The 11,099-nt window shown below is 54.9% G+C and overlaps 2 protein-coding genes across 8 annotated transcripts; both read right to left on the bottom strand.

Annotated features, from left to right (window-relative positions):
* Nucleotides 1-810: 810 nt before the first annotated feature.
* Nucleotides 811-7,832, bottom strand: UBL7 (ubiquitin like 7). 3 transcript variants are annotated; one of them, XM_086620319.1, is made up of 11 exons: nt 7,797-7,832; nt 7,147-7,371; nt 6,107-6,226; nt 4,850-4,932; nt 4,646-4,730; nt 3,948-4,005; nt 3,298-3,431; nt 2,791-2,840; nt 2,097-2,264; nt 1,735-1,857; nt 811-1,383 (listed from the first exon to the last, which is right to left on the bottom strand). In XM_086620319.1, exons 2-11 carry the CDS (start codon nt 7,328-7,330, stop codon nt 1,246-1,248), a joined length of 1,143 nt encoding a protein of 380 aa, XP_086476445.1. In that variant the 5' UTR covers nt 7,331-7,371; nt 7,797-7,832; the 3' UTR covers nt 811-1,245. The 3 variants fall into 3 exon arrangements, with proteins under 3 accessions (XP_086476445.1, XP_086476446.1, XP_086476447.1); XM_086620320.1 differs by lacking the exon at nt 7,797-7,832 and adding an exon at nt 7,459-7,571; XM_086620321.1 differs by lacking the exon at nt 6,107-6,226.
* A 942-nt stretch (nt 7,833-8,774) lies between these two features.
* Nucleotides 8,775-10,934, bottom strand: LOC104374637 (actin, cytoplasmic type 5). Of its 5 annotated transcripts, none has more exons than XM_086619974.1 (2): nt 10,112-10,766; nt 8,775-10,000 (listed from the first exon to the last, which is right to left on the bottom strand). In XM_086619974.1, the coding sequence occupies exons 1-2, from the start codon at nt 10,392-10,394 to the stop codon at nt 9,234-9,236; spliced, it is 1,050 nt and encodes a 349-aa protein (XP_086476100.1). In that variant the 5' UTR covers nt 10,395-10,766; the 3' UTR covers nt 8,775-9,233. The 5 variants fall into 5 exon arrangements, with proteins under 5 accessions (XP_086476100.1, XP_086476101.1, XP_009979099.2 ...); XM_086619975.1 differs by having other exon boundaries at nt 8,776-9,572; nt 9,738-10,765; XM_009980797.2 differs by having other exon boundaries at nt 8,776-10,109; nt 10,236-10,765.
* Between the last annotated feature and the right edge of the window lie 165 nt (nt 10,935-11,099).

Genomic DNA, 11,099 nt, shown 5'->3' with positions numbered 1-11,099 from the left:
TGAGATCGTATCAGCAAGGGATTGCAGTGCTTGGAGAGGAATTAGAAGGGAGTGAGAGCAGCCTGAAGGTAGGAGAACATTTCCTGCTTTTAGCTTCCCTGGTAACGCACGGTGACACTTCAGGCGAACGAGGTCCCGTTTTCATGCCTTGTTAATCCCAACAGTACGATCGGAGTGAAGCCAAGCCCAGCTCTGGTGCTGGCTTCTCTCAGCTCCCACTGACTGTAATTACAGGCAAACACCTTTGATTGTCTTTGCAACTCAGGTCCTGGGCACCTCGCACGTGGTGCCCAGGATTAAAAGACATTTTGGAAAACACTTTAGTTTACAGCTGGACTAACCTGTGTCAGAGGCAGCACCTCACACTCTCTGACAACTACCTCAACCCTTGTGCTTGCCTTTTTTTACCGTCACCTTGTGGTGGCCGTGAACTCCTACACCCTTGTTCTTAGCGTGCAGGACTCTACCAGCCTCACCCAACCCAACTGAGAACAAACAGGTTTCTGCTGAGGAGACATGATGCTTCTCTGCAGCACCTTCTTGGAGAACATCTGGAGCAACAAATAGCTCTTTTGTATTGGCCTAACTCAGGGCAGGATGGCTGTGCAGGTCAGCTACACCCCAATCCCTGCTCTCCTAGCGGACACAGCTTTGCTCTGTAAGAGGGGTGCCCTCTGCTGAAATCACAACACTCCTACAACAGCCAAAGCACTTTCTCCAGTTGCCTTCACGCAACGAGCGCATTGCCTCGCAGATCTGGAACACAACCCGGGACAGATCACAACCCAAACAACAGGCAAGTGAATACAGTCCATTTAATACAGCCAAACACGGAGGGACCACAACAGCAAAACAAGACAGACTGAGGCACATCAGGTGGGCAGGAATGAAGCAACGGGCAGGAGAATGTCTTGACAGATTTAAGACTGCAGAACCGCAGGTGCCACACCTCTCCAACACAGAGCCACCTCTTTCTCCATGCTGGACAAAGTTCTGAGGTCCCATCACTGGTGGCCAGAAGGAGGAGACTGGAGAGAGGTACCTGGAGCTGGAGGAGTTACCCTCAACGTGGTCAGTGCTCTCAAACAGAAGCACGCTGCAAGGAGAGGAGCAGCCACCCCAACCACTCCATGCTGGAGAGAGGAACCCCAGTGCAGAGAAGAGTTTCAGGGCTGAGTCCCAGACCACGGAATGTCACAGCTGCCTCAGTGCAACTCACCAGTCCAGCCTCTCCTGCCCAAAAAGCTAGGGAGCCCCACCAGCAAAGATGAGCTCCAGGGCAGCCTGAATGTCCCCTCCAGTGGCTTGCAGGGCCCGGAGACTTAGGTCATCATCGTGTATGCCCATGTCTCGCAGCTGCTGAAGCTGTGGTTGCCACTGGCTCTACAGACAAGAAACAAAAGAAGTCAAGGGTAGGTGCGAGAGTCCAAGCAGAAACTTCTCCACAGCTCACTCCCCCACCTCTCTCTAGCTCACAGGTACAGCGTGCAAACAGATTCTGAAAGCTCAAAGTCTCGCTGCAAACTCCTCAAATCCACCAGCCCAACCCTCCCGCTTCCACCCAGTTCCTCTGCATGAGTATCATGCCTCCTACAAGCACCACTCCCCAGTGATGCCCCTTTCAGCTTAACATCCAGCCACAGGAGGCAGCTGGAGGAACCACTTCCCCCCTGAGACACTGGATGCGACACGGGGCTCTCACGGGCTCCCGAAGGAAGAGGCTGTGACACTGACCTGCAGGCTGGGCTGCCCCGAGGCCTGCAGGGCATGCTGTAAGGCCTGGCTGAAGAGGTCGTTGGTGATGGGTGTTCCTGACTGGACACTGGATGACATCGGGGAGGTTCCAGAGGAGTGACCCTAGGAGGAAATAAGTTGTAGAGGGATCAGGAGAACACTTGGCACAGGAATCAGAGTCAGGACAGGGCAACACCTGCTGTACCCCCGCTATCCTGCCTCCCCAAGTCCATATGGAGAAGACCCCAGCCATAAGAAAATAAAACAGTGAGGAATCCCAGACCTGAGCAGGGCTTGCGCTCAGTCAAGCGCTGGTTTTATGGCCCAGGAGGATCTCCCTAGCTGCCACGCTGCCATTGTACCTGGGTGCCAGGGGTGGGCGTGTGGGAGCTGCTCTCTGGGGTGCTGGCCAGTGCCAGCGCAGTCGCCAGCTCGCTCTGGGTGATCGGCCGGGGTCCAGCAGCCCCGGCGTAGCCAAGGGAAGCTGGGCGGGAACCAGAAGTGCTGCTGGATGGTGTAGATCTTGTGCTCTGCATGGAGGGAAATAAAAAATAATCCGCCTCTGATGTTGGTGTCCGTGTCCCAGTAAAATCTGGCTCATGTGCTCATCCCTGGGGAACCCTTTCCTACAATTCTTGAAACTCAAGTGTGGAACTTTTAAAAATAAACACGGCAGAATTGGATGTGCTTTTTTCCACAAACTCAGCTTTTACAATGCTGCAGAAACCAGCAGTAAACCTTTTAATATATCATCTATCAGCTTAAACCAAAGTGTTATTAGCCTGTAACAAAGCAATTAGCTGTTGACAGTCACTTTTTCTGCCTAAATATGCAATTTCTCTCACAAAATACTCAGTCCTTCAGAGAGGAAAACCTCCCTACATGCAGAAGCACAACACAATCAATATGTTTGTCTTCACAATACCCCTAGGAGCCAGAGCAGCTCGTGTCGTTCATGAGGCAGGAGGAGAGAAAACCTTTGGAGTCTTTAAGGGCTACAAGTTAAACCTATATTCCAAGTCTGGAACAGCTGTTCCACTCAATCTGGTCTCTTACCTGGTGGAAGTCATCTTCATCATCAGAGAGACCTTCAAACAGAAAGCCACCTGCAACAGAAAGAAGAAACAGATGCAGAAAATAGGGTGCTGGCAGGAATTAGGCACCATCTGAGAATCCCGTGGAGTCCTTGGCCACGCAGCCAGGCTCAGCCCCAGCTAACGCACTGGTTAGGACAGAGGCCTCAGCACCAACAAGTTCACGTGCAGCAGGTCAGCAGAAGACAGGTCTGGCCCATCGTTTGCACAAAACAGAGGTCACAGCACCCTGCTACCAACAAGCATTACACATGCTTGGTTGGGAGAGGTCCTGAGGCCAAAATACCCGAGATGAGTCTCACCCAGTGAAAAATCTATACAACCACAGTGCGTGTTTCCAGCTCAGGAACCTAAACCTGTTCTCCTTCCAGCCTGAGGAAGACTCTGGCAGTACAGCACAGATTTGCCTGTGAATCCCGCAGCACGTCATCTCCGCGGGTTCCCCACTCATCCGTGTGGTGGAACGTACCTGGCATGTCCCGGTAAGAGCCAGAGGACATGCCACGGGAGGACGTCTCTGGGGCTGGGAGCGGGGTGCTGCCAGCCACGGAGTGCAGGACGAGGACAATGGCATTCACAAGTGCGGGGTGGGCTGGGATTAGCCTGGAGAGAGAGAGTGGAAGAATGAATCATGTACACAGGGAAACTAAGAAACCAGCAGCGAACTTCTGTCAGGAACGGCAGAGCCATCACCACCTCAGACATTGCCTTTGGCCATCCAGTGACAAACACCTCCCCTCCTTGTTCCACACAGGCAGAGAAACTGGGGCTCCTTCACGACTCCACGCCAACCCTCCCATTGTATACATCCCCCAAACGCTCCCATGGGATGAAATCTCTGCTGTGAGCAACCAGATTGGGATTTGAACCCGTGATCTGGATGCAATCATGGGCCTGTCTCCCACTAAATATCTTTAGGTCTAACCCAACAGCGGAGGCAAACGTGTATCCAAGTATCAGTTCCCTCCTTCCTGCTGCTGAGAAGGAAGAGTCCCAGCCTGAATCTCTGGCCTGGTGTACCTGTACTGGCAGGCAGGAGCAGAACTCCCTCTCCCACCCAGAGAGAAGTTGTGCAACAAAGGCACTGCTTAGTCACTGCGCCGGCTCGTGTGAACTTACGTGTCCAGCATGTTGGGGTCTGCAAACACTGAAAAGAGATCCTTGTCCTGTAGGACTCCTGGGAGGGACCAGGAAACACGACGAGTAAAAGACAGGATACAAGAAACCGGAGCCAGTCAAACAAGAGCCATGGGAAAAAACAAAAGAATTAATTGTTTTTCAGGAACTGAGTCACTAACAGACACCATAAATACTCTATTATTGTTCTTTCTGAAGACTTTTACGTCTTTCTGGAGACTCTCAATCACAGCCACACCCCCAAGGGCTGGGGCTTTCCCAGCAGATCCCACAGCTGTGCTCCAGCACAGACAGCTCCACTTAAGGGCAGGATCAGATGCAGCACCCAGCTCACTCCAGCCAGGTTGTGACTGCATCCCATATCCCACCTGCCTCATAGCAATGTGCCAAGAAACCTAGTAACATCCCAGGCCAAAAGCAGGGAAAACACATCCATCCCCACTGCTCTCCTTTGGGTTCTGTGTTCCCTAATCTTTTTGAAGCCAGCGCCCACCCCCAAACACTACCAACAGAGTACAACTCCGACACCTGAGCAGGCACTTAGTCTTATGCTCCACAAAGGGATCAAAAAAGACACTTTCTCCAGAAAAGGGGAGCTCTCCCTTCCCCGTGTCAGGAATTAAACACTGACTATCTCTATCTGGCTTTCCTCAGATCCTCTGGATCATATCTGGACTCACCCAAAGCAACAGGGTCGCTGCTGAGGCCGGGAGTAGCTACAATGATCTGATCCAGCGACTCCTTGTTCCCCAGCATTTTGAAGACCTGCCAGAGAAATCAGGGAAGGTCAGCAGCACCGCACAACGAGGCTCCACTCCGGGACTCTCCCACAAAGTGGGGACAGACAAAAGACACCCAGATGGCCAAGTATGAGCTCCACTCACTGCATCTCTGTAGGCAGGACTGCTGTGCAGGGCAGTGTGAAGGACACGGAACTCGCGGATTGCTGCCACCTTATCCACAGGCTCTGAGGGAGGAAAAACAGTGGGAGAACGGTGTTTTGTTCTGTTGTCAGCCTTACTAGCCATTTTACATGCCACTGGGACTTCCATGCTGCAACAGCAGTGGTAATCCTTTAATGCCCCTGGATTCAGCCAGCCCAGAGTGGAAGGACACAGACTATTCATTGTGACTGTCTCAGTACAGTCATAGAATCACAGAATCATGGAATGGTTTGGGTTGGAAGGGACCTCAAAGATCATCCAGTTCCAACTCCCCTGCCATAGGCAGGGAAACCCTCCACTACACCGGGTTGCCCAAAGCCTCATCCAACTTGGCCTTGAACACTTCCAGGGGTGGGGCATCTACAACTTCTCTGGGCAACCTGTGCCAGTGCCTCACCACCCTCAGAGGGAAGAACTTCTTCCTTATATCCAATTGAAATCTGCCCTCTTTCAGTTTAAAGCCATTACCCCTTGTCCTGTCACTACACGCCCTTGTAAAAGGTCCCTCTCCAGCTTTCCTGTAGCCCCCTTTAAGTACTGGAAGGCTGCAATAAGATCACCCTGGAGCCTTCTCTTCTCCAGGCTGAACAGCCCCAACTCTCTCAGCCTGTCTCCATAGCAGAGGTGCTCCAGCCCTCGCATCATCTCTGTGGCCTCCTCTGGACTCACTCCAACAGCAACATGTCCTTCTTGTGTTGGGGACTCCAGTCACCACAGCGTAACAAGTAGGCGCACTCTCAGCTCCCAGACGTACAAAAATACACAGCTACACCCTCCGACATGTACAAAAGCACCTGTGTTAAAGTAACAACTCTAACCTAACCCAACTTATTTTACAGTCAGGCAGACCAGAACACGCACAAGCCTGCTCATCCCTCGAGCTGAGTAACCAGTCACTTTGTTCCTGCTTCTCTGGCAACACCCTAAAACTGATCCCAGTCAAGTAAGGAAAGGCTATTCACTCCCCACATTACATAGCCAATTCCTGAACTCTCCCCTCAGCAAGAAAAACGTAACATCTATTGGCTGCTGTTAGAGGGCGAAAGTTCCCAAGCAAATCAATCAATCCCTCTTCCAAACTGCACATCAGCCTCCCAGAGACAAATCACAAGAGCAGCTGCTCTGCGGTCGCACAGGACCCACACCAAACACGTTCCGAGGACATATAAGCGGTAACTCACACTGGCTCCTCCTCACCTGGTTTCTGGTCAGGCTCAGGCCAGGACTTGCGCAGGACGTGAACGGTGGAGCCAGACTGGATGCCATAAAAATCAAGCGTCTGGTCATCCCTCAGCTTACGGCCACAGTAGATCAGGTCTAGGAGAAACAAACATCTAAAGATAAACATCCGTGGCACACTCAGAAGGGCCTCAGGTCTTTAAGTGAGAACTGCTGAGGGGTTATTGTAGAATCACAGAATGGTTCGGGTTGGAAGGGACCTCAAAGATCATCCAGTTCCAACCCCCCTGCCATGGGCAGGGACACCTTCCACTATACCAGGTTGCTCAAAGCCTCATCCAACCTGGCCTTGAACACTTCCAGGGATGGGACAGCCACAGCTTCTCTGAGCAACCTGTTCCAGTGCCTCACCACCCTCTGAGTGAAAAATTTCTCCCTTAGATCTAATCTAAATCTCCCCTTTTTCAGTTTAAATCCATTGCCTCTTGTCCTATCGCTACATGCCCTTGTAAAAAGTCCCTCTCCAGCTTTCTTGCAGGCCCCCTTTAGGCACTGGAAGGAGTACCACATGGGGTTATCGCCCCATATGTGTAGCTGCTTCATCTGGTCAGCAGCACAGGGACTCTGTAACACAGGGAAGTTACGGAGCTGAGATTCAGGGTTAGGAATCAAAGAGCTCAGACTCACAGAAAGTGACTTTGCCACCACCTTTAGAAGGGCCGACCTTTCCCACAGTTCTCATAAGAGATCTCACAAGGACACACCGGTGTTAGCAAGTCAAAAGATTTCTTAACAAGGGCACCGATCCTGCAGGAGCACCGTGATCCCACGCAAACACAGAACAAACTATCCAAATCACAAGGTGGTAAGACTGCTGCAGCACAGCAGGGTCTCTGGAGCAAGCTTTGAGTCCCCACGCCGGGACAGCTGGTCGTGCCGAGTCTCCCCACCCACCCGAAATCACTAGCAGTAGGATGTTTGTGTCCCGGTGGAAGCGAGGAGAGGAAGAGGGTGGCCCCAAGGGGCAGGGCAGTGACATAACCCACGCAAGCACCTACCGATGAGCTCAGGGTCTGGGACCGACTCCTGCAGCTTGCCCGTGATGAGCTGCTTGAGGTACGAGATGCTGCACCCACCGAGCGGGCATTCTCCCAGCTCCGTCTCTGGCAAACGCAGGATGGATTTCGGAGCCAGCGGCTGATCCGCCAGCTTCACCGCAATGTGCCACTCCGACAGGGACATTTCACTGAACACAGCCAAGCCAACCTGCGACCCGAAAAGCTCTGGAAAGCGAGGAAAACAAGCCACGGTGAGACACGAACCAACAACTAACCAACCAGGCAGACATCCTATAAACGCACGGGCCTCACCCTTCCTGGGAAGCACGCAGGAGACGAACAGGAGGCCTGACCAACACACAGCCGTAATTTTTCAGTTCCTGACCTCAGTCTTGAGCCATACCTGAAGCTACGGGGGTGGCAGAAACACGCCCGCCCGCCTCAACATCCAGCCAAGGAAGAACCGACGCCAAAAGCAAGGCCCGGCCCGGTTCTCCTGGCACACACCTCCCCCAGACGAGGCCCCGGCCCCCGAAAGCCCTGTTTCCGGGCACGGAGACGGTGGAGCACAAGGGAGATGTGGATCCCAGCACCGCCAACCCCCGCTCCGTGCCCGGCAACCCCCCCCGCCACCCGCGGCCGCCCCTCACCGCCGCTCTACCCGCATCCCCGGGAGCCACCGGAAGTGGAAGCGAAGCCCGGCCGCGCTTTGCATCCTGGGAAACGGAGTCCGCCAGAGAAGGCGGCGCGTAACTCGAGGCGGCTGCGGGATGGGAGAAGCCACCGATTGGCTGGCGCCGCCATGACGTAGCGGAACGAGCCAACGGGAAGCCGGCGGAGGGTTTAAAAGCGGGAGCGCGGCGGGAAGCGCGCACTGTGCGGCGCGGCGGGGCGCGGTAACGGAGCGTGGCGCCGGCGGCCCCTCCGCAGGGCGCCCCCCCGGCCCCCCCTCCGGCTCGGCGGGAGGACGGACAGCCCCGGCACCAGCCGTAAGGAAGCCACCGGCCAGGCGGCGAAGCGTTGGGCAGGGGGAAGCCGCCGTCTGCCGTCCCTCGAGTCATGGAGGCGAACCGGGATCCAACTCCGTTAAAAAAGGAGAATAAGGAGGGAAGGAGGTGGTTTGGTCGGAGGGCGGATGTCCCCAGAAGGCTGTGGGGACAGGATCAAACGCACCCCTTTGCTCCTCACATTACTGCCCAGTGCCCCACCTTTTAGTTAATGATGTTTAATTGAAGTGATTGCCAGCCCTCCCCATGGAAAGGCAGCTCCTGCAGGCAGCCTCCTGGAGCAGGAGGGACCAGCTCCCCTGAGCTGAGCTGCAGTGCTGTCTCCTGATTCATCTTGTCACCCTCTCCCAAAAAAGGAAAAGCTGCTGCTCCTCCGGTCACCAAAAGCCATGCCAAGGCACCGCGTTTTTCTAACAAGAAGAGCTGTTTGTGTTCTAAAAAAAGCCAAGTTACCATGAAAGTACAGAAAGGCTGCGAGCGCCACATTCCAGCCAAGCTTTCCTCCCTGGCAGCTCTGAACATGGTCCGCACCGCACAAGGCGGCTTTAAAAGGTGCCATTACACGGTTTGTTTAGAGTTTGTCCCAAATTTCCTTCTCCAAGTTTCAAGCAGGCAGCCATAGGCCAAGTTTGGGTCTAAAACCACGTATGAGAAGAATTCCTTGCAGCAAGGAGATGGAGAGCCCACCCCAAAAGAAAGCAAAACAACCTCCAGCAGTTTGGAAGTCTACAAGGTTTATTTGTTTCCCTACAAAGGGGTCTGCTGTGACAAACCTAGAGGTGACAAGTCTAACTTCAGTGTCATCCTAGCAGTGTTACACAGGAAAAGTGAACCACCCTCCATCTACTTCCCAGCCCCAGCGAGGCACGAGGAAGAGGAGCAGCTAGCCAGCCACAGGAGAACTACAGCCTAAGTGGCCTTTGAAACACACATGTCACTACTCAGTACCTCAACAGATGAGTTAAAACCTAAAACAAGGAACAGCCAAACAATTCTGGTCCAACGTGGAAGGAGGAGGAGGAGGGTGTCTCCGCACGCTCCCTGGCGCGGACGGCCCTCAGGTGACTGCCAGCAGTCCCTCTAGAAGCACTTGCGGTGGACGATGGAGGGGCCGGACTCATCGTACTCCTGCTTGCTGATCCACATCTGCTGGAAGGTGGAGAGGGACGCCAGGATGGAGCCGCCGATCCAGACAGAGTATTTACGCTCCGGCGGGGCGATGATCTTGATCTTCATGGTGCTGGGTGCCAGGGCTGTGATTTCCTTCTGCATCCTGTCGGCGATGCCGGGGTACATGGTGGTACCGCCAGACAGCACCGTGTTGGCATACAGGTCCTTCCGGATGTCCACATCGCACTTCATGATGGAGTTGAAGGTGGTCTCATGGATGCCGCAGGACTCCATGCCCAGGAAGGAGGGCTGGAAGATGGCCTCAGGGCATCGGAAGCGCTCATTCCCAATGGTGATCACCTGCCCATCGGGCAGCTCATAGCTCTTCTCCAGAGAGGAGGAGGAGGCAGCTGTAGCCATCTCCTGCTCAAAGTCCAGAGCGACATAGCAGAGCTTCTCCTTGATGTCCCGCACAATCTCCCTCTCAGCCGTGGTGGTGAAGCTGTAGCCCCGCTCCGTGAGGATCTTCATGAGGTAGTCGGTCAGGTCACGGCCAGCCAAGTCAAGACGCAGGATAGCGTGGGGCAACGCGTAGCCTTCATAGATGGGTACAGTGTGGGTGACACCATCACCAGAGTCCATGACGATGCCAGTGGTGCGGCCAGAGGCATAGAGGGACAGCACAGCCTGGATGGCTACGTACATCGCTGGGGTGTTGAAGGTCTCAAACATGATCTGGGTCATCTTCTCCCGGTTGGCCTTGGGGTTCAGGGGGGCCTCAGTGAGCAGGACAGGGTGCTCCTCTGGGGCAACACGCAGCTCATTGTAGAAGGTGTGGTGCCATATCTTCTCCATGTCATCCCAGTTGGTGACAATGCCATGCTCAATGGGGTACTTCAGGGTGAGGATGCCCCTCTTGCTCTGGGCCTCATCTCCCACATAGCTGTCCTTCTGCCCCATGCCCACCATGACACCCTGATGCCGGGGGCGTCCCACAATGGAGGGAAACACAGCACGGGGGGCATCATCCCCTGCAAAGCCTGCCTTGCACATGCCAGAGCCATTGTCCACCACAAGCGCTGCGATCTCCTCATCCGCCATGCTGACCGGGCCTGAGATGAGCAGGGACATAAAGACATCACCAAGGACCCTCCTCAGAGGGAGCAGAGCAGGAACATCAGGGAGCCCTGACGCTTGCCCCCATGCATTACAGACCTAGAAGGAGTTAATACACTGGCGACCAGCAGCGTTGGCCACTGCTGGTCCCATATAACACCCACCCAGCAATGCTGAAGGATCTGAGGTGAGAGGGAACATGGAAGAACCTTGAAAGTTCTACCCACAGAGCCTTGAGGGCTAGAGCAGAGCAGACACACCGGTGACGGCCAGCACTCATCCACCCCTCCCCAAACACACATATACACGCACAACCCTTGAGAAGAAGGCGACAAGCACAGACCCTTCCCCGTTTCTCCTCAGGGACCAGTGGAGAGCCCCCATCATGGGCACCCCCCACCCCTTCGCCACACACCTGAGGGAACAAAGGCCGCACGCAAAGCACTTCCCTCCGGGGACCCGAGGGGACGGCGGAAAGCCCCAGCCCCGCGGGAAGGGACGGACGGGCCCGGGAGGAGCCGCCGCCGCGCTCACCTGCGCGCCGCCGTCCACTCCGTCTCCTCAGCGACTGCCGCGCCCGGCCCCGCGCGCGCCCTTTTATCCTCCCGGAACCGGAAGCCGTCCCTCGCTCCGCTATTTCATTGGCTCCCTGCGGCTCGGCGGCCCCACCCCCTTCCCCCTTTCTTGAGCCGTTTCCGGTGGCGGCGGTGCTCGCGCTTC

Source organism: Tauraco erythrolophus, chromosome 14, assembly GCF_009769465.1.
Source record: "Tauraco erythrolophus isolate bTauEry1 chromosome 14, bTauEry1.pri, whole genome shotgun sequence".
Taxonomy (NCBI): domain Eukaryota; kingdom Metazoa; phylum Chordata; class Aves; order Musophagiformes; family Musophagidae; genus Tauraco; species Tauraco erythrolophus.
Note: the sequence above shows the minus strand (reverse complement) of the source record. Positions and strands in the feature narration are given on the sequence as shown.

Excerpts from the sequence above, each read along its gene's own strand:
- UBL7 (XM_086620319.1), bottom strand. The coding sequence starts at position 7,330 with ATGTCCCTGTCGGAGTGGCACATTGCGGTGAAGCTGGCGGATCAGCCG. Across the intron at positions 4,006-4,645 it reads CAGCGACCCTGTTGCTTTGG|GAGTCCTACAGGACAAGGAT; the intron begins GTGAGTCCAGAT and ends GGTCCCTCCCAG. Across the intron at positions 2,841-3,297 it reads CTCTTACCGGGACATGCCAG|GTGGCTTTCTGTTTGAAGGT; the intron begins GTACGTTCCACC and ends TTTCTGTTGCAG.
- LOC104374637 (XM_009980790.2), bottom strand. The coding sequence starts at position 10,364 with ATGGCGGATGAGGAGATCGCAGCGCTTGTGGTGGACAATGGCTCTGGC.